At 42.1% G+C, this 19,502-nt stretch overlaps 1 protein-coding gene across 7 annotated transcripts in view; it reads left to right on the forward strand.

Annotated features, from left to right (window-relative positions):
- The first annotated feature begins 1,182 nt into the window (after nucleotides 1-1,182).
- The window catches only part of dachd (dachshund d), an 88,772-nt gene continuing 70,452 nt past the window's right edge, over nucleotides 1,183-19,502 (forward strand). For 5 of the 7 annotated variants that reach the window (XM_058622409.1, XM_058622413.1, XM_058622411.1 and 2 more), the window contains exon 1: nucleotides 1,190-2,109. In XM_058622409.1, coding sequence (XP_058478392.1) covers nucleotides 1,553-2,109 — 557 coding nt within the window. In that variant the 5' untranslated portion in view covers nucleotides 1,190-1,552. Of the gene's footprint in view, nucleotides 2,110-19,502 lie in introns of all 7 variants that reach the window. The other 2 variants (XM_058622410.1, XM_058622414.1) reach the window with 1 other exon arrangement.

Raw genomic sequence — 19,502 nt, forward strand, 5'->3', positions numbered from 1 at the left:
TTTATTTCTCCTGCCTCTTTAGGATCCCGGAGTTGTCTAGTGTTGCACTGACTGATGGATTTGTGAGTAAATACTCTTGACTTTATGATGTAACACAGAGGTTAAATGCTACGTAAAGTGGCCCTTACTTTATATAAAGTCGACCGTTGGTACAGTGCTGCATTTCCTCCCTCTCTACCTTTGTCCCCTTTTTCCCCTCTGCACTGTCTGAAATTGAGATTGATGGAAAGTTTGAGAGTTCACGTTCCAGCTGGGTCAAGCTTTGTTCAGCAAGCTTTGTTCAGTGCTTGGCCTCATAAAATAGTACAATCCTAGAACAATATGATATTCTGTCTGGAGGTTGTGCAGTCGTTGACATCAACACTTAACCATTTTTATTACCAGTGTAAGTGTTTTGTTTTTGGAATATTTGGCGGTATTCTCACACCATCAAATTCTGAAATGCAGTTTTTGCAACTCCATCTCCAGCAAAGTCCAGCGATCACAAGGAAATTCAACAACATTGCTTGAGGACACTGGATAACTGGAATGTATGATGTAGCACCAGTAATGTATGACTTACATTAGATCACAAGTTTGCTAAGTAATGCACTTAATCTTTACTTATATATAAACACTTTGTACAATACAAAGTCTAGTTTGTGTTTAGTTTTTAAACTCTTAAAAACAACTACTACCTTGTGTTATGCCGTAGCCACTTTGGCTGTGTCAATACAACAACTAGAGAAGACTTATTGAAAGAAACAGTTTTCCCTCTCACAGATAGAACGTGCCTTGAACAGTGACTCATTATACAGCAGGGTCAGAGTATATGACATGAGAATTAAAGTTATAAAAACATTTTGAACAGTAATAAGGCCTGAGTGAAAACAAATGACAAGTTTGAAAAAAAAAAAAAAAAAAAACAACAACAACCAAAAACGCACAAAGAGTCGTTGGTTGTGCAAAGATTGTTCTGAACATTTTGGAGTTCGTAGGGAAAAGCTGTGGTGCAGTGGATTTGCATATCTGCTGTGGGACAGCAGGTGTAACCTGCATGGATGTGGAAGTGGAGTTAGGAGCATAAGCAACCAAACAAACAAACTACCATCTGAATTTCAGAGGTGTTTTTGACCAAAAACACCTCACGTGCGTGTTAGTTAAACGGTCATACCCGGATCCCGAAACAATGCAACGTCTTTACAGACGTTTCATTTCAGCAGTAGCCAGCAGCAGCAGCAGCCAGTGTATCTGTTCTTCAAAAGGCTTTCGCTGTCCCCTAGCTCCTCCCTCTCTGTACCGTGTGACAACAACAACTCATCCACAGAGCGGAGCTGCACTTTTCAGCTCATTTTCCTCCTGTCATTCCTCCTCCTATCTTTGATCATTGTCCCGCCGCTCAGCCCCCCCAAACCCTCACCCAGCACGCCCTTTTTTCGGCACAGCTCTTTTTACTTCCAAACTTATCTGAGGAGCTAAACTCTGGTGGATTCTTTCATTTCGGGGGTGTCTCGGCAGGCTGGGTTTTCTACTTTGAACTTCGGCTCCTCTCTTTCCCCTCCTGTAGGTGACCATGGCCGTACCGGCTGCTCTGATCCCACCAACTCCTCTGGTCCTACCGCCACCGATGTCGACTTCCTCCGCAACCACGTCCCCGCCGTCGACAACTTCATCGCCATCTCCATCCCTGGCTCCTCCATCCGGACCCGGACAGAACCTGTTCAGATCAGAGCTGCTCGCCACCAGCAGCCCGGGGATCCCGAACCCGAACGCGGCTCTTCCACCCGGCAAACCCGTGTACTCGACCCCGTCGCCAGTTGAGAACATACCGCAAAACAATGAGTGCAGGATGGTCGAGTTGCGCGGTGCCAAAGTAGCCTCTTTCACCGTGGACGGCTGCGAGCTCATCTGCCTTCCTCAGGCTTTCGACCTGTTCCTGAAGCACCTGGTCGGCGGACTGCACACCGTTTACACCAAGCTGAAGAGACTAGAGATCACGCCGGTGGTGTGCAACGTGGAGCAGGTCCGCATCCTCAGAGGGCTCGGCGCCATCCAGCCAGGGGTGAACCGCTGCAAACTCATCTCCAGAAAAGACTTCGAGACGCTGTACAACGACTGCACCAACGCGAGGTGAGTGGAGAGCTGTATTTGGCTTAGATGTCTTTAACCGAGAGCCGCGCGTAAAAGCGCAGCAGCAAGGAAGGGGGAGACCGTTTCCCCTGCATGAAACAAGTGCTTCAAGCGACACGATTAACCTAATCAGTCGAAATTTATAATCGATTGTTACAGTATGAATGTGCATAACTTCATCCAGACGCTCAAACACCGTGTGTGCGTGTGAGAGAGAGAGAGCTGGTGCGTCTCTGTCGGAGGGAGACGCGCGCAGCATCAGTGAAAAAGTTTCGTGAAAGTTTTCAACACGTGCAGGGCAAAGCTTAGCCCATGATGGATAGCCTGTCCGTCTCTGAACAAATGAATCGATAATGTAGGCTACACCTCTGCTGAGTTTCACAATGCTGTTGAACAAACTTGAGGTGTGTGAGGTGGTAGACCTGCTGCCACTGCAAAGACAATTTTAGAAACAGCAGCCTTGTCATTTTTTTATGAGCCACACTTACTTCAGTGTCACTGATTTTAAGGCAACTTCTTCCTCAAATGTATTTTTAAATAATTGAAATTAAACTGTAATCTGCCCACTATTTAAATATTTTAATAGCGATAAAAATAAACAAGACAATACCCAATTGTCAAAATTAGATGACAGGTAATATTTTGTATTTATTATATTATTATTACATTTCTTAAAAGTTATAATGGAATACTTTTTTTCACAGAAAATATTAAGATCCTATTTTTTTATGAACACACTCAAGTGTGTGCCTTTAACCAACAGCTTTAATTTCCTGACCTGGATGAGCAACTGCACATGTGTAAATCAGTGCATAATCATGAATCAAATATTTTGAGCTTTATATCATTTAATGGAATGATTTACATGGGGATCAATATTTGATTAAAAGCTATTTTTTACTGTTCTGCTTCTCCTTGCTTTGATGTATCACCTAGTCTCTGAGGATGGTTCAGCCTGGTCAAATTTACCATCTCACCTGTCACTATGATTGATTCCATATTGATCTTTTAGCCAGAAATGAGCTGGAAATGCAAATTTGATGGAAAGGCTCACATCAGTTTGGAATAACAATCAACACACAGGGACACTTTGAGTCACAGGTTAAAAGCATGTGTTCTTTTAAAAGAACCAAACAAACAAAACATCTGAGATTAAACTTGGTTCTGACTTTTAGATGCAGCATTACATTCGTACACATACAGCAACATGTTTGCTGATTATTTTGCGTTAATACATATTTATCCCAAAATTTGGTAAAAATATGCTAAACGATAAAATTAATTCCCAATATATTTTCGCATGTAGTTTATTTATTTATTTTTATGCTTTCCCTCTTTACTCTTTATGATTTAAGCTCCATTCCAGTAGCATTCGTCTGGACAGTTCACTTTGTTGCTTATAAGCACCATGTGCATAGATGGACACATATTGTATGGTGATGCTCCTCTGAAGCCTGATGTGGGGCTTCAGGTGACAAAGTATGTTGTTGAACTCTCCGGGTTGTCAATGGGGGATGGCCAGCTATGGGGTTAAAGGATAATGCAGTGCCTCGCGTCGCTTTAATGACGCTAAAGTGCTGGGCTATTACGGGCACATGGACAGGACTGTAATTGTCTCTGAAAGCAGCCAGGTTCTCCTGGTGCTGGGCTGAAATCAATCACTCAGACCTGGCCTGCTTGCCTGCCTGCCCCATTTGGAGAATTACATCATGGAACAGTGAGGCATCCGCTGGATAAAAGGCTTCTGTTACTTAGAATAAGTTGATTTTATTTGCTGGGATGTGTGCTTTGCTCTGTCTGCCGTTGAATTGCCGCTGACAAAATGATCAGAGTGACTATAGAGGATCGCCTGCAGGTGAAAAACGAGTTACCTCTCCAAAGCCAGCGTTCCGTTTTGTACTGACTTACTGTGAGATAACGAGTATCACCGGAGAGTCCGACGGTTAACCTGCTTGGGTTTCACAAACTGCTGTCTGAGATAGTTTAGTTTTCACCACAGTGTCACCGCTCTTTTTACACAGTGGCAGAGTCGTAACAATGAGGTGGATAATACTCCTGTACAATGGGTCTTACTATTTCACATGCTGGATTTTTTTTTCACTCACACCATCTATTGTCATAAAGCAGCACAACTCTCATTTTGCACACCGTGTCAATGTGAAAAGCATCACAGTGCTCAGCCGCTTCTCGCTGGTTTTGCTTTTCATATGGACGCAAACAACCTGCAACCAAATTGTGCCCATTTTAGCATTAATTTTATACAATCATTTCTCAGAACTGTAATGTTTTTATAAGGGGAATAAAAATGTACAAAGAAAAAATGCTTAAGTTACCTGTATTTTAAGAATTATTGCGTGTTTTTTTAAATGAAAAAATGACTATATTTTTTCTTTTCTTCACCCCCTCATTTTCATATAAGTACTCTTGTGCCACATTAGCAGTGTAGGCTCTTGCTCCCGTGCTGACCCAGGTACAGTAATCTCCCCTACATTATGACTCTGGCCCTCCAGGAGCCCTCTGTTCCTGCTACTTGTTTTCCTTTTCATTTTCCCTGCGGTGGGATGGAAAAGGTTCTTATTGCTGTGTGACACTTGAACTCTCTGAAAGGTTATTATAACACGGGGGGGGCGGTGCAGAGATATCGCATATCTCTCATTGGTCTGCTTTGTGGAGGCAGGCTATCCGATGCTGGGGCGCAGAAATACAGCAGTTAATTGACAATCATTGTCTACCCCTGAAGGTTAACCACACGCCCCAGACAATGTCCCACCACTGGGAATGGGACGGCTTTTCACTTACATGCCCTTCTTAAATAGATTTTCCCTGGCGCTGCTCAGTCAAACAGATCTGACTCTGAAATGTTACAAGTGACAGGTCACAGTGAAAAGAGTTTTTCTTTAATAAATATATCTAATTGATACTGATATGACAGCAAGTGTTATGAGAGCTATCACCTCTCTTGTTCTTACTTCAAGAGTGTTTATGCCTAAACACACATATTTGCAAATGATGGTAATTGTTTTGTTTAGCGCTCAGTGTGAGCTGCCACCGAGGGTGCCAGCTTGTCTCTCTCTCTCCCGCTCCCACCTCTCCTCGGCTGAGCTCTCTTATAATATATTTGTTTTCTACAAGGCACGGATGTGTTTACAGGTACTCAGGGGAGATTTCTGGATTCCATTCAAATCATTCCCAGTCAGAGTGGGTGCTAAGATACCCGTCACCCAGCAACCACATCCAAGAGGGAGCTTGGGCGATAATAACTTCAAAAACAGAGTGACAGATGCCTGATTAGAGAGAGGGAAAGGCAGAGAAAGAGAGGGAGAGATATATATAATGGCATACAAAGCTGTTTAAAATCCAAATCTATTCAAGTTCTTTCTTGAAAGTCAAATTGGACCCCATATTGTGTGTTGTTTCTTTATGACACACAAAAAACAAAGTTGTTTTGTTTTTTTTACACTTTTAATCCTTCAGTGGGGCTCTGCTGAATTTGATTAGGTACAGTACATGTGCTCAAGTCAACTGTGCAGTTGGCAGATGGCAGCAAGGTGTTTTTTGTTTTTTGCAAACAAATAGTCTCCTTGAAAATCAGATTTGCTTTATTGACTTGATATTCACGCAGCTGGAACTACTGCAAATTAAAACATATTTTCAAAATAAATAAAAAAAAGTGACAATGTAGATCAGTTGTAAAAAAAAAGAAAAAAGTATCATTTATTTTCCTTAAGACTTTTAGAATCATATTTTGTAGCTGACAATAAAGCTGAGCCCAGACTCATGAAGCTGCAGATTTCACTTGTTAAAGAGGCTTTGTGTGACACTGTCTAATGTCATTTGTGGATTTAGAGGCTATTTGCATGGCAAAGAGGCCTGTATTGTTAATTTGCCTGTCGGATGCATTAGTTGCCCATGCTCCTACCTTATTTGCATGCCTTTACTGGATCGACAACAGCAATTGAATTACCAATTAATTCTTCTACCAAAATGAAAAAATCAACAGCAGGTCTTTCCACACTGATCGTGTATATTGAAATGACCTATTTTTCCCTCACCATAGAGAGGTATTAGCTTTGATTTTTTTTCCTTTGTCTTTTTAAACAGACGTCCGACTAAAGCTGTTTAAAATATATCTGTCAATATGACTTATCCAGCATATTAAACTACATTTGTTAACACTGATTTTACCTGATGATTTTACACTTGAGACTGATTGCCTGGCAGAGCAGCAATAGATTTTGGGTCACTTTGATTTCTGCTCTCCTCTTTCCTCAGCCGGAGCTCTGCCGCTTGTCTTTACTCACAGGCTCCTTCACATTACAGCACATTTAGGGAGCACAGCAAAAGTCACTGACGCTCATAGCAGGATGTTAAATGCTACTGACAGAAGTTAGAGGGAGCAGATGAGATTTCCTGATTGTAGAAGGAATGCAAGCCCGTGCCTCGCTCTGTCTAATATGGTCACATAGAGAAATTGATTTTCTTCAGAAATTAATTAATTTTTCATATAGCCCAAAGCTGGAGTTTAAAAAAAGAGTGCACACTTGCTGGTTTCCTATTTTCCCCCTTTTTTAAAGAATTATTGCCTAATCATATTAATACTTTTGCCCCAAGGATGAAAAGATAATTGTACAAATGCATTTGGAAATATGTATCACTGAGTATTTATGATTAAATTATGCAAATAACTCAGCTCCCATCCTTCGTGGGCCCAGATTGTCTAATTAGGATTGATATGGCGAATAGATGTTGGGGAATCTGAATACAAGCATGTCCAACGAGCAGAAAATTGAAAATGACAAGGCTGGAATCCTTAAAAAGTGTGTAGGGTTTTTTTTTCTCCTTCCCTTTCTGTCTAATTCAGCGTAGCTGTATCAGGAGTTAATTTTCCCTGGCTTCATTTCTTGTCTGAGCTGACAGGAAAAGGAATCCATCAGGGAAGCAATCTCAGATGGGATTCCACAAATTTCCTTCACTTGTTTTTTTGTCTCCCTCTTCATTTTCATGAGGGCTATCAGGGATGAATCTTCTCCTGAGTAAACATGCAGATGTTATTTCTCCAGTGTCAATGTTTTTGGAGCTCTCTACTCAATACAAAGGACTCCTCCTCAATAATTGAAGTATATTAAGAAAGGAATGTCATGCAACAAAAAGCCCTTTGTACTTTTGGAATTTCAGTGAAGGAGCTCACCTCACGGAACAAACCCCTTTTTTTTTTATTAAATGCACTGAATGTTGGAAACACTATTTTCACATATGCACATGTTCATATAAATATGATATTAAATAATCTAAAAGACACCCTGTGTCAGGTTTAGTCAGACTGTTTTAAATGGCAGATGATTGCAGTGTAGAAAAATTCAAATGATCACAATAATGAAATTGATTTTAAGATTTCTTTCATTGACATGTTTTAATAAAGCCCACACTGAAAATGTACCATGTCAAATTTTAGTTAACAGGGGCAGTCGGGCAGATAGACACACAGTACACTGTCACCAGTTTGAGCTAATAGTTAAATGTAATTTAACAACAGCCGTGTTGCTGGGCTCAGTGGTACATTACAGAAAAGAAACCAGGGAGGAAATGACATCGGTTTTCACTCTCTCTTCTTCTGTTGTTAGCCTCAGATGAATGGCACAGCACAGGAACAACTCCAGTGCCTCCAAACAGTATCTATTAAAGGGCTGATTGTTATCTAATCTTTACCTGACGCTAGCTGGAAAAGCCCTGAAGCTAATGACACTTGAGACTTGCAGCATATTCTGTGGTGGTACAAAGCAGCTGTTCAGTCAATACCTTCTGATGAAAAACTAAGAAAATGGCCCCACAGCTATTTATGTGAAGTCTGAATTCTCTATAAGACACCAGAAACACCTTTTTTCAGCCAGTTTGTAGCACTGAATCATAACAATGTGTGTAAAGTGAGCTTCTGTTGAGCCAGCAGTCTAGACGCGGATATGCTCTTATTTTAAATTCAGGCAACACAGAGCAATGAATACAAATTGAATAAACAGTATAAGTGTTACTGAAACTAAATCAGCATTAGTGACTAATTATGTGATGCCAAAGTGAATGTCTTGATTTTATTTTACAATTTGTCCTGAGATGTGTGTGCTCTGATATCGATAGCAGCCACATATGGCACTTTACCAAGACAGACTTTTCTCTTATTACGTTTATAGGTCATATCATGATGAGTAGTTCTGGCAGTGCTGATCAGCAGATTGTTCCAGATCTGTCCTTCAAATTATGAAAAAAAAAAACCCTGCAATAAATCTGCTTAATCCTAAGGCTAATAACTACGGAAAATTAAGGAAAGAAATTATCAGGTCACCCCTTTTTATAATCATTTAACTTTACTCCCATATTTAAATGATAAATACCAAAAAATCCCAGTCTTAAAATATTATTTGTACAGTAGTTAAATATTCAGTAATTCAGCTTGTTTCATGTACTATAAAATGACAAGGTCTGCAATTCTGGCTTTTATCCACAGAGATAGATTGCCACACCCAGAGCTGCTTCCTGTCGGCGTGGTACACCTGTAGAGGTTATGAGTGGGGTATCAATATCACCAGGTCAACACATTTTCATCTAACACTGACATCTCTCTCTGCCTTTCATGCTGTCTCTCTGCTTCTATCTCTCTCGCTCTAAGCCAAGTGAGAATATCAGTGGGAGTCTTTATTGGTTGCAGCTCTTGGGTTTCTCTCCTCGTAGACTCAAATGTCACCGTCTCCCTGATGTTTCTTTAAAATCGCCTGTGCCACCACTTGCTGTGGCGCCCGGCTATTATTACCCTCCTCTTAAAGAGTGACAGTTGGGTCCTCAGAGATGTGACACAAACCTCTGTGGATGGAGCTGCGGTGCTGTGTCAAGTCGATGCTTCCAGCCAATCAGATAGCACAAAGTAGACCTCGCTGCACCTTTTATGCTATGAGGTTAGCGCGGAAGTCAGTGTAGTGTGCAGTGTCCACTTCTGTTTCACAGTTTTAAATGAATGCTGGTTGCCTCTTCTTAAAGAACACATACATCATGTTGTCAAATGGTAAAAAAAAAAACGGAAAAATCACTTTAACTGTGATTGTCAGACTGTGATGTGCATGTCCTAACGCCTTGAAAATAATATGTTCTAACAGTTATGTTGTATATAACACGAATGAGGAATACACAGGTTTTATGGGAACAAGCACAGTTATGACAATAAAGCAGCCCTTGGCTAAAAAATTGACCTTCTACATACATTAATCTCATGGATCCTTCACATTAGGAGCGCGCAAGTGTGTGCATGTGTGACTTCGATGATCAGTGAGAAAAAGAGTTTGTGAGAGAGAGAAGGAGAGGGAGAGTGTCACAGAGAGAGACTAAGAGAGAGAGAGTGAGAGGGAGAGAGCGAGAGGGGCTCTCGCACAACTTCACATGTGAATGGTCTTGTGTGAAAAGGAGGATGAATTGAGTCAAGCTGACATAGCATGCCAATAAGCTTTGTCTCATTTCCAATGCCGTATTCATTTGTGCCACAGAGAGATTTATTGCATGATTGACAATTATGAGAGGGTGACCTAGTTCTTTGTGATGGAACAAAAATGGTTTTCATCAGTTGCCTTTGCTGTCTTTTGCATTGTGTGAGTGTATGTGACGGTCCCTGGTAAAGAAAGGGGATCTTTTTTTTTCTTTCTTTTTTTTTACTCCATCCAACTATTGAAACTCATGCGTTTTTCTTGTAATGGCTTCATATATTTTGCATAGAATCACATCATCCACTGTGTCTGTTCCACAGCAGAAAAAAAAATGAATTTCTTACCCCATTAAGCAACGTGAGCTGTCCAAATGGATCACGTTAAGGAGACATTTTTACGAATACCCTTCAATCTCCAACTTTGCTGTGGAAATAAAAAGAAGTCATTTTGATATCTGTATGTGTGTGTGTGTGTGTGTGTATATATAGCACTACTGTTTTATCAGCTTCATCATTGCCATTACTTGACAACACTCACACTCATCTTTTTAACGTTGTGACTGTCAGCAAAGGGCTTCATTAGCCCCATACATTTCCTGATGCCTTCATTCCTTTATGGTTCATTCTACCTGTGTATTGTGTGTGTGTGTGTGTTTGTCAGTGTGTGTGAGTGAGTGTGTGAGAGATAGAGAGAGAGAGAGACTGTGTGCGTCCAGTCAAGCTTAGATTACTACGACTGTGAGGAGGAAGTCTCTGCTCCTCCTGGGACTCTTGCTTGACTGGCCCCACAAATGATACAAGCCAGGGTTTAGTTGGGAGTTAATATCCTGCAAAATTGTCCTGCACAGCCTCGGCAGAATGTGGATGATTAAATGACACAAGCATATCAAAAACATTTTTCTCAGACTAGTGGCTGTTAAGTGTCGCGCTGGTGCAGCCCGTCTCCCAAGGTTACCATTAAAAAGAAAGCAATATTCAGTGGGAAGTGGGTGTCATTGAGCTTGGATTGTATGTGTATGTGTGTGCATGCTTTGAATGTTTTGTATAACACCCTGTTTGAGTGGTAATAATATTTCAATAGGATTTCAGGGTCTCATTGAGAGGTTTGGTAGAAGGTTGAGAGGACATATGCTAATTGTGCTTGAGAAGGCTGGTCTCTCTCAGAAACATATCCCACTAGACTTTTCCTTGTACACTGGATGACTTCCCCAGTGACAAAAAATGCTTGAGGCTCCAAAGCGATTCATTTTATCCTTTCTTTTTCAAAGGATGCGATGCTTTGTTTTAACCTCCGCAGGAAAGGAGATGAAAGGCAGTGTAATAAAGCCAAAAGGTCTTTCTGTAGTTATCAAATGGCCTTTCACTCCTGACCTTTTAAGAAGCCACAGTAGGAACTGGAGACAATGCTAGAAATACAGATCAGATTTCAGACATCAAACACGTCTGTGTATAGTTTACTTGCATGGAGAAGAAAAAAAAAAAAAAAAAAAAAACCTTTTGCAGTCCATCGCCATCGTTTGAACATAGAAAAGTAAAACAAAAACAGAATTCTGAGGTGTGCCTTTATTTCATATTATACGTAATCTATACTACTCACAGCAGTGGGATCGTTCTGATTTATGCTGCCCACCAAAGGGTTTTGCTATGGATTTGAATAAGAAAGACCAAACCAACAGATGAAATGGATTTATGAGATGTCAAGTTCACTGCACTTCTATTAAAAGTACTTGGTTAACCCATTGAGTATAAGGCACCCTCTAAAAATCCTTCTTATACCTTCTTAAACTGCCTCCTAATACCTGAGGGTGTACTTAAAAAAAGACAAAAAAAACTGCTTTTTTTAAAATAAATAAACAAATAAATACATCTTTTTTTAAAGCTATTGATTAGCATCAGAGCAAAGGCAGGGATTTACAATAAAAGCCCAAGTTGTAACCTCTGAAATGGTGTTTTACGTTTCTATTTGCTTCAAAAGGCTGAGAAATAAAGGTTTTAGTGAGTCAGTAACAGTGTAACATTGTCGGGCAGGTCAATCTTTACCACTGCCTTGCAGTGATACTATTCTACCTCTCTGAATCCCACTCGTCTCTCATCCGTTAGCTGGCTAACGGCACTGCAGTCAAGCCAGGGTCTCAAATCAATTTTTAAAAACTTTTTTCTGCTGCCAAAAAACAAAATAATTACATTTCTCATAACTGTATGAGAATGTCATATCTGGCTCAGAGAGGTGAAGCATGCAGACATTACATCCGGTCTTAAAGACTGACACAGGCTTATATTGCTCATCCGCTCTTGGGTTCATGTAAAGTTTTTTGAGCTGGACTGCACTCTCAAGCCTTAAAGCCACAGTTTACACTTCTTGCATTATTATGTCTTCTGTTGCACAATTTACAGTTAATGGTTATACAGTACGTGTGACGTGGGAGGTTCAGGACTAGGTTGTTCAAAATGACAAGCTGCTGCACTGTCATGACAGGCCTACAATACCCAGCAGCTGATTTTTTCTGTCACATCCATGAACTGGCTGAAGACCAAGACAGCTAATAATGCTCTTAGATGTAGAACATTATCAGGATGCATGATGGCACCCAGCATTCTTGTCATTCTCCAGATTCTACAGCGCAGCACTTGCACTCTGTGCGTGGAGTGTTGGTGCCTGTGGCCCCCGAAGGGCTCGGTGTGAGAGGCCCAGTCGGGGCCTGCTGGGCCCGGCCTGTTGACAGTTCCTTGGCACTGTTGTCTCAGCAGGAAGACATCAGTTGGAGCAACACAGAGTCTGTGGATGAAGGCCGTCTGGTCAGCAGAAAGAAAGAAGTTGCAGAAGATTAGGCTTCACCCACAGGTCATTGTGTTCCCAGCGCAGGCCCAAGCCCTTCGGCCTCAGTATTGTTAAAGGGAAAGGTCGGGTCCAACAACCAGACTAAGCCTATTAAACAGCCCGCACAGCTTCTTCGCTGAAACCTGACTGTGCTGTCTCTTAACTACCGAGGAGGGGAAAAAATCAGCTTCGAACAGCTGAGGTCGGCCATATCCTGATGTGAATTGGAGACCGTAGCTAATTGAAAAGAATATTACTGTATACTCATATGAAAGCATTGCAATCATGCCTCCTTATAACACCAGACAGCGATTTCATAATGCATGTTTCCCCCTTTTTTTTTTTTAAGTACTTCTAATTGTTTTCCAAAGCCCTCCCGGTTGGTATGCTGTGCAGTATGTGCGCTAGGCTGCTCTGACAGATCCTACCAGTGTCGAACAAATCCTCACATTTATATCCTCTCAGTACTAAATGCTTGTGTGCCGCATTCATAAGGTCGTCTGAGCCCCAACACGCTCCCATAAGTCTCCTTTAGCTGTAGTGATGGCTGATGTCAGGGATGTCTGCTGAATGAAAGGAAACACAGGCAGATAGCGTTTGATCCGTGATGGAGATGAGTCCACATAGGAGTCGAGCTAGTGATTAATAATGGTGCATCTGGGTAAAAAGGATGTCATCCCCTGGACGTCTAATGAAAGCTCTTGAACGTATCTGGGAGAGGCGATATGTTGACAGTGGATGATGCAAATGAGGCTAAATGTGAGAGGAAACCTGAAATGAATCACCCCACTGTCTCTGTGGCGTTTGTGTGAGTGTGCGCGCAGCACACGCGCGTGTGTGTATGTGCCCCGACTAGCAGCCAGCCGTTTACGCTGTACAAAGCTCGGTGTGACACTCTCCCTCCTTTGTCTCAAACTGCTAACTGTATTTAATTTCACATCTTATCGGGCCGGGCTTTGTCTGTCTGTGAGTCTCTGCACAGTGGAGGCGACCCCCGGAGATAAACTCTGTCAGGCTCTGGGGTGATTTATTAAATTCTGATTTCTGTGAAGGACTTTAATGTCGAGGGGGTGGGAAGAGCGGGAGGGTGGATGTGGTGTTGGCGGGAGGGGGGGGGGGGGGGGGGGGTGGCAATAGAAAATATGTCGCAGGTGTCTCTGCCAGCTCCGGGCACTGTTCTCTCTCCATTACCAGCATTGTTAGGTAAAGAGAGGCAGGAGAAAAGAGAGAAGTAGGAATCTATGCTGGATTTCCTGTCTTTGTTGTGGCAGTGGGCTTGTTTTTTTTCCTCTGTTCCAGCCCAGAACAGCGGTATCAAATCTCACTTGTTTGGACTAGAGATAGTGAGTGGAGTGTGGAACGTGGGTCAGTTTCATTGAGGGCTCGACTGAGCTCAGGTTGGCGGTTATATTTTCATGCTAATCTTCCTCATGACACTTGAATACGTCTATCCAAATCTATTAGGTAAATCCTCTGACCCTATCGGCCTCCTTATCCCCAATGATATTTGAATAAAGCCCAATGTCAAGACTTGTGTGACATTTCTTTTCTGACAGGTTCAGCGGATTTTCTGGGCTGCTATTACAGTCTATCCGTTCTTCATTTCAAAATGTTCTCTTAAGCACACCTCGCAGGTCAATTGTGACAATGCCGCACTCACTGTGTTACATTTAATATAATTTTATTCATTCTTAAATCAGCTCCACACCCTTGAAATCTATTTTACATTTCTCTTTCATATCACTCTAATCTAAATTGATGTGTTTGCATACATGGATCTCAGAGGAAGGGATCAAATGGTGACTGTCATTGGCGGTTGGCGAACTGTTTTTTTGAACATAATTTGGTCCTCTGCATTATAAAATGCACTTTAAAGGCTTACGTCACAAGGTGCTCTTCATATGACCCTTCCCTTTTTGTGAGGATTGTTTTTAAACAGATAACAGAAAGTGATGTGTTGCTTCCACTGATATCTATGAAGCAGTTTGATCAAAGGTAATATTGGCGAGGGGCTTTGTCTCCTACACGTTACTTCCCAAGGGACTCCTTCCTCTGTGACACCTTGATTCGCAAAGGCGATGAGTGGCTGATAAAGAGTTGTGGATTCCATGTATGTATTTACTGCTCGCATTGAAGAAGTTAATAGAAGACTCTGGGCCGTGATGCGTGAAGGGCTGCAAGGGACAGGACTTTTTGTCTTAGATGCACAACTATAGAGTGCCAGGCTGAATGCATACATCAAACCACACAGATGTGCACGTACACAACTACCCACGCACTTATATAGTGATACTCTATATCAAATAGTTGACCCCCCCTCTTTCTTTCTTTGCCCATTTTCTTTTCAAACTAAGAATATGAAATCAAACCTACAGAAGATGATGACTTTACAAAGCCAGAAATTCTACACAATCCTGCTTCTATTCCTACAGAACTAAACTTAAAGACCCCCCCAACACACACTTGTGTCTTACTTAAAAAATAGCCTAGCAAGATCGGTTTAACTACACATTGTGTCTTACAGAAGCAGAATTTGTTTGACCTAGTACGCAAACCCTGGTTAGCAGGTTTGATTGAGTGGGGCCATGGATCCTAGGGCCGGCTCCTCTGATACCTATGTCTCCCTGTCTCTATTGTTCTCTGCAAGTCAGCATCTTTTGTCTTTGCCACTGATTTGTCTTTTGATCTGTGCAAGTGATTTATCTGCATGGAATCGTTTCTCTCCCCGTTCCCCCTCAGGAAATTTGGGATGAGGCTGGCCTAACCTTGCCAGGGCCAAACAAAGCCCGATAGCTGATCTCATGTATTTTGATGCCGTTTGTGAAAATGACACACACACACAAACACACACAAACATACACACACAGAGACGAGCACAGGGGTGTGAAAAAAGAGGGAAAAAAAGCATCCCAATGGTGTCCGCTGTTGTGTCTCTCTCTAACAGATGTGAGTACCTCGAGCACAATTTCACTGGAAGTGACGTATTTCAAACACACAATTATGAAATGGTAAGTGAGCGAAGTTAAGTGGAAAATGTTTCATGAAGGCTACTAGACAATACATACAGAGGCCCTCTGGGAGTGTGAACTCTGAGATCACCAGGTAGGGCTGATGGAAAGGGAACCCTGATGTCTTCCGACTGCAACAGTTTTTCCTCTGTTTGCCTGGTTAAAAACGCCAGAGGTTGGGGAGATCGGAGTTGACAACCCTGAGGGGATTGGAGCTGTTTGCCTTGTGTGCTTTTTTTTTTTCCACCCGCCCTCATGTGCAGCTGTTATAGCCTCCTCCCTCCTCCTACCAGCTGCCAGGGAGAGGGAAAGAGAGACACACACAGAAAGAAAGACAGAGAAAGGGAAAGAGAGCCTTGGTGAGAGGGACGGGTAGGAGGGAGGTGGTGGGGGGGAATAAACACAACCACTCAACACCTGCTGTCCGGTGAAGAGAAAAGGTGTGCACACGAGAGACAGGAGAGGGGGGAGACAGAGATAGGTGGTTAGGGAGAGGCGACGTGACTACAAAAGCCTGAGAATGTGTTAATGTGGGAGTGGGGATTGTGAAAAAACAAAGATTAGAGCAGAGACAGGTGGGGAATATGCAGGTAGGCTACAGTATCACACTCTAAACCCTCAGTGTTCTAAATGTTCCCTTCTGCTCAATGTCTGGGCTATCTTTAGTTGTAATCTTTGAGAAATATAAATAGAATATCTTTGTTCCAGAGGCAGACATCTCTTTGCTCCAGATGTTTACGTGCTTTGATCAACATTGTTTTGGGGTTGAGGCCCAGCATGTTTGTCTGAGATCTCTGTGAGAGAGAGGAAACTTTTTTCTAAGCAACACTAATTATTTTTCCATCACTGCTTCCATCACCAGTGAGAACCCTTTATGTCCACTTTGCCTCTCAGGCAGCAAACAGAGGACGTAGCACAGGGAAAGCATAAAGCTGTTGTGAGTGTGTTTGCTCAATTAATGCTGTGGAGATAGCTTTCTTTCTTTAACAGTTTGCTTGCGAATTTAACAAATACTACAGTGTGATACCATTCGGACATTAATGATAAGATCGGCAGTGAAGGTTTGTGCATGCTGAGGTATTTGATTCCTGTCCAAAATACACATACGTATTTAAATCAAATGAGGTAAGCAATCTTTCTAATCAGCCATTTTCTCTGTATCAGAGAAGTGCACAGTTCCCCCCTGTTCCGTTTGGGACCGAATTGTCAATTGGCTGACATTATCTAAACAAGAAATATTAAAACTAATTAAAGAAATGTCTCTGTAAAATCTTGATAAGGCTGAGGTTATTTTTCTCTCTCTCTTTCTGACTGCTGCTCTGTGCTCTGTTAGGAGACTTGCCACAGGCTTGTCTAAGCAGAGGAAGTTATGAAACTCCTACCGTCATATCATTTGCACAAGGAAGTTTCAGCCTGTTCCTCTGGCTCTGTTGACTGGAGTCCATAAAACAGCTTTATTAAAAATGACACCTTTCCATGTATTTGCTCAGTGGCTGCTCATCTAGATTAGGTCACATGTTGCTGTGTAGTGTGGCCAACAATAGCTGGGGTTTATGACAGATAGCAGCTGTCTGTGCAGACTGCGTTGTGATAATATATTGCATATTGTACATCTCTAAATCTGCAGCCTTCTCATTGAGATAATCTGCTTCTGTTTTCAACAGAAAGCTTCCTCGACCACAATTCAAAAGCAAGTCAGTGCCGTTCCAATTTCCTGTAACCAACTGCACATGACAGTAAATCATGAAGCTGAGGGGACACGGCAAACACTGCACCACCTTACCAGAATCTGGTTGTGCAGAATTTGATGTAACACTGGGACTTTGCATTGCACAAGACAAATTCTTGAGTTAAATGCTTCAATGAGGAAATCAGACCCTGTGTTTCTCAACCAAAGCCAGTCTCATCTTGATAAATGCTTACAATCTGTACCACCGAGATAACGCAAAGCATATCGAGTGTCTGCAACGTATGTTTGTGCACACTTGCGGGAGCGCCTGTGTGTGCATGCCCATGGATGTATAACACAACACCACAGAGGGAACACAGACAGGGAGGGGTGAGTGTTCAGAATTATGTTGCCTCCTGTTTAGCTTTTCCCCGAGCCCCAGGCGACTGGAAAGCATCAAGGACACCTGGGTGCGACTTTATTAAAGTATGAAATGAGAGGTCAGTGACGCGACGGTCCCACACATGACATCCTGCTGCTGGCCCTTTCTTCTCAGCCTCCTTCCCTCAACCCAGGGCTGTGATGGCTCCTCTATGAAAGCCTGTTTCATTAATCCCCCTGAGGGACCCCTCAACTGCTCTTTCTGCAGCTGATACAAATTTAATTCCTGATAGGTCTGTTAGATGGAAGCCGTGTCTATCAAGGCTTTTAATTAATGTGGCACTACTCTTGGTGTATCGCAGTGTTTATCTGAAATTCATGTCCAGGGCGAAGATGGACGGGACTGTTGGGCGATGGCTTGTTTTCCATTTTTGGTTGAAATGTGAATTTTAATTAGACACGGTTGTTACTCTGAGGGGTTGTAAAAAGGGGCTCTGTGCTTGTTACAAGGAGGCATGTGTGTGCATTGTATGTGTGCAAGGTAATGGCAGGCTTCATCTATTCACTTACTGTCACACCCTTTCCGAGGTGTTTATTTTTCCTTATTAATGTGCCAGTATTTTGGAGGATAACAATGTAGTGAAAAGGTTCAGGAAACTAACTACAAAAGTGCAGGTGACTAAATTCTTTGGGCTTCACTGTAAATCCACAGCTTTACAATGGGCTGGCCCCGACAACTGTTTGTATTGGCAGGCTATTTCCAGCCTCATAGTTGTACAGTATCATTGTCAGCCTCTTATCATGGCAGCAACAGCCCTTACTGACACCTCAGTTGTGGGTATGTGTTTGTGTATGTTTGCAGGCACTGGTCTAGTATGTTGGCGTACATTATTTCACACGCGCGGTTTTTGTTCATGTTCGTATGATTGAAATGACAAGGCTCAATAACTAAATTTATTTTTACTTTGTCCTCCTTGTTAGCGGGCTCACACCTCCAGTGTGTGTGAGAGAAAGTGTCACGGACAGAGCGGAGCACTCATGAAAAGCCCATCTCCAGCTGTATCTGCACTCTAATAGTGAGAACGGTGCCTTGAGATGGTTTTGATGGAAGATTATGATTTGCGCAGCACACTTGTTAGTGCCATCCTTATCCCTGAATTTCATTTGTGCTGGGGCTAATTTGTATGCGGTCCTTAATGGTCGTGTTTGGGGTAGTTCTGAGTAGCACAAAGCATTTAATTGTGAGGTTTAACATTTTGCAATTAAAATCTCCCCTCATTGCTCTGAGGAATGAATGAGCCGTCTTTGATGTGCTTTAATCAGCCAAGATGTATTGTAGTTCAAGATGCATAAAGATGCCAGATACATTTCTGATTTTAAATTGACACACTCTTCCACCTTTGAAGATGATAGTTTTTTTTCCCTCCTCCCCGCTGGCTTGAAGCAGCGAAAGCTCAGTCCCTTGAACCCCGCACTGTCAGATTCTGGGGAACAGATCTCTATCTCCCATTTTAAAGTGGCCAAACAGGATTAGGAAGAGGAGCGCTTCTATTTTACCACGACCAAGGAAGCATACACAATGATTCACCAGAGCTTGACTAAAGATCTTAGATGCACACTGTGACTGGATCAGCTATTATCTCACCTGTTACACGGGCTTGTAGAGACCCCTCTCTCTGTAAGACATGCTGGTGTGATCAAAGGACAATTTTTCAAAAGCAAAGATTCTTATTTATACGTTTTGATTTTTCTTTCTTTCTTTTTTTTGAGTGGTAATTTTGATTCCTCATTTATTAGTGCTTATTATTACACCTCTTTCCAAAAGTATTCTTTTTTTGCTGTATTATTCTTCCAAATTCTTATGGGAGATGAAGAGGTGGCAGTTTGATGAAAGCTGATTGGGAGCATCTGGAGGCTGTTTTCAGACGACGTATCCTGAGTGAGCAACCCTGGCATTTAAGTATGGCCCACTCCTAGAAACTAAAAATCTCCCAGCAAGCAAATTAATGGGAGCAGGGATTTGGTAATAATGGAGGTTCTCGGCTTTTGTTTCACCGT

The sequence above is a fragment of the Solea solea genome, chromosome 2 (genome assembly GCF_958295425.1).
Source record: "Solea solea chromosome 2, fSolSol10.1, whole genome shotgun sequence".
In the NCBI taxonomy this organism is placed as follows: domain Eukaryota; kingdom Metazoa; phylum Chordata; class Actinopteri; order Pleuronectiformes; family Soleidae; genus Solea; species Solea solea.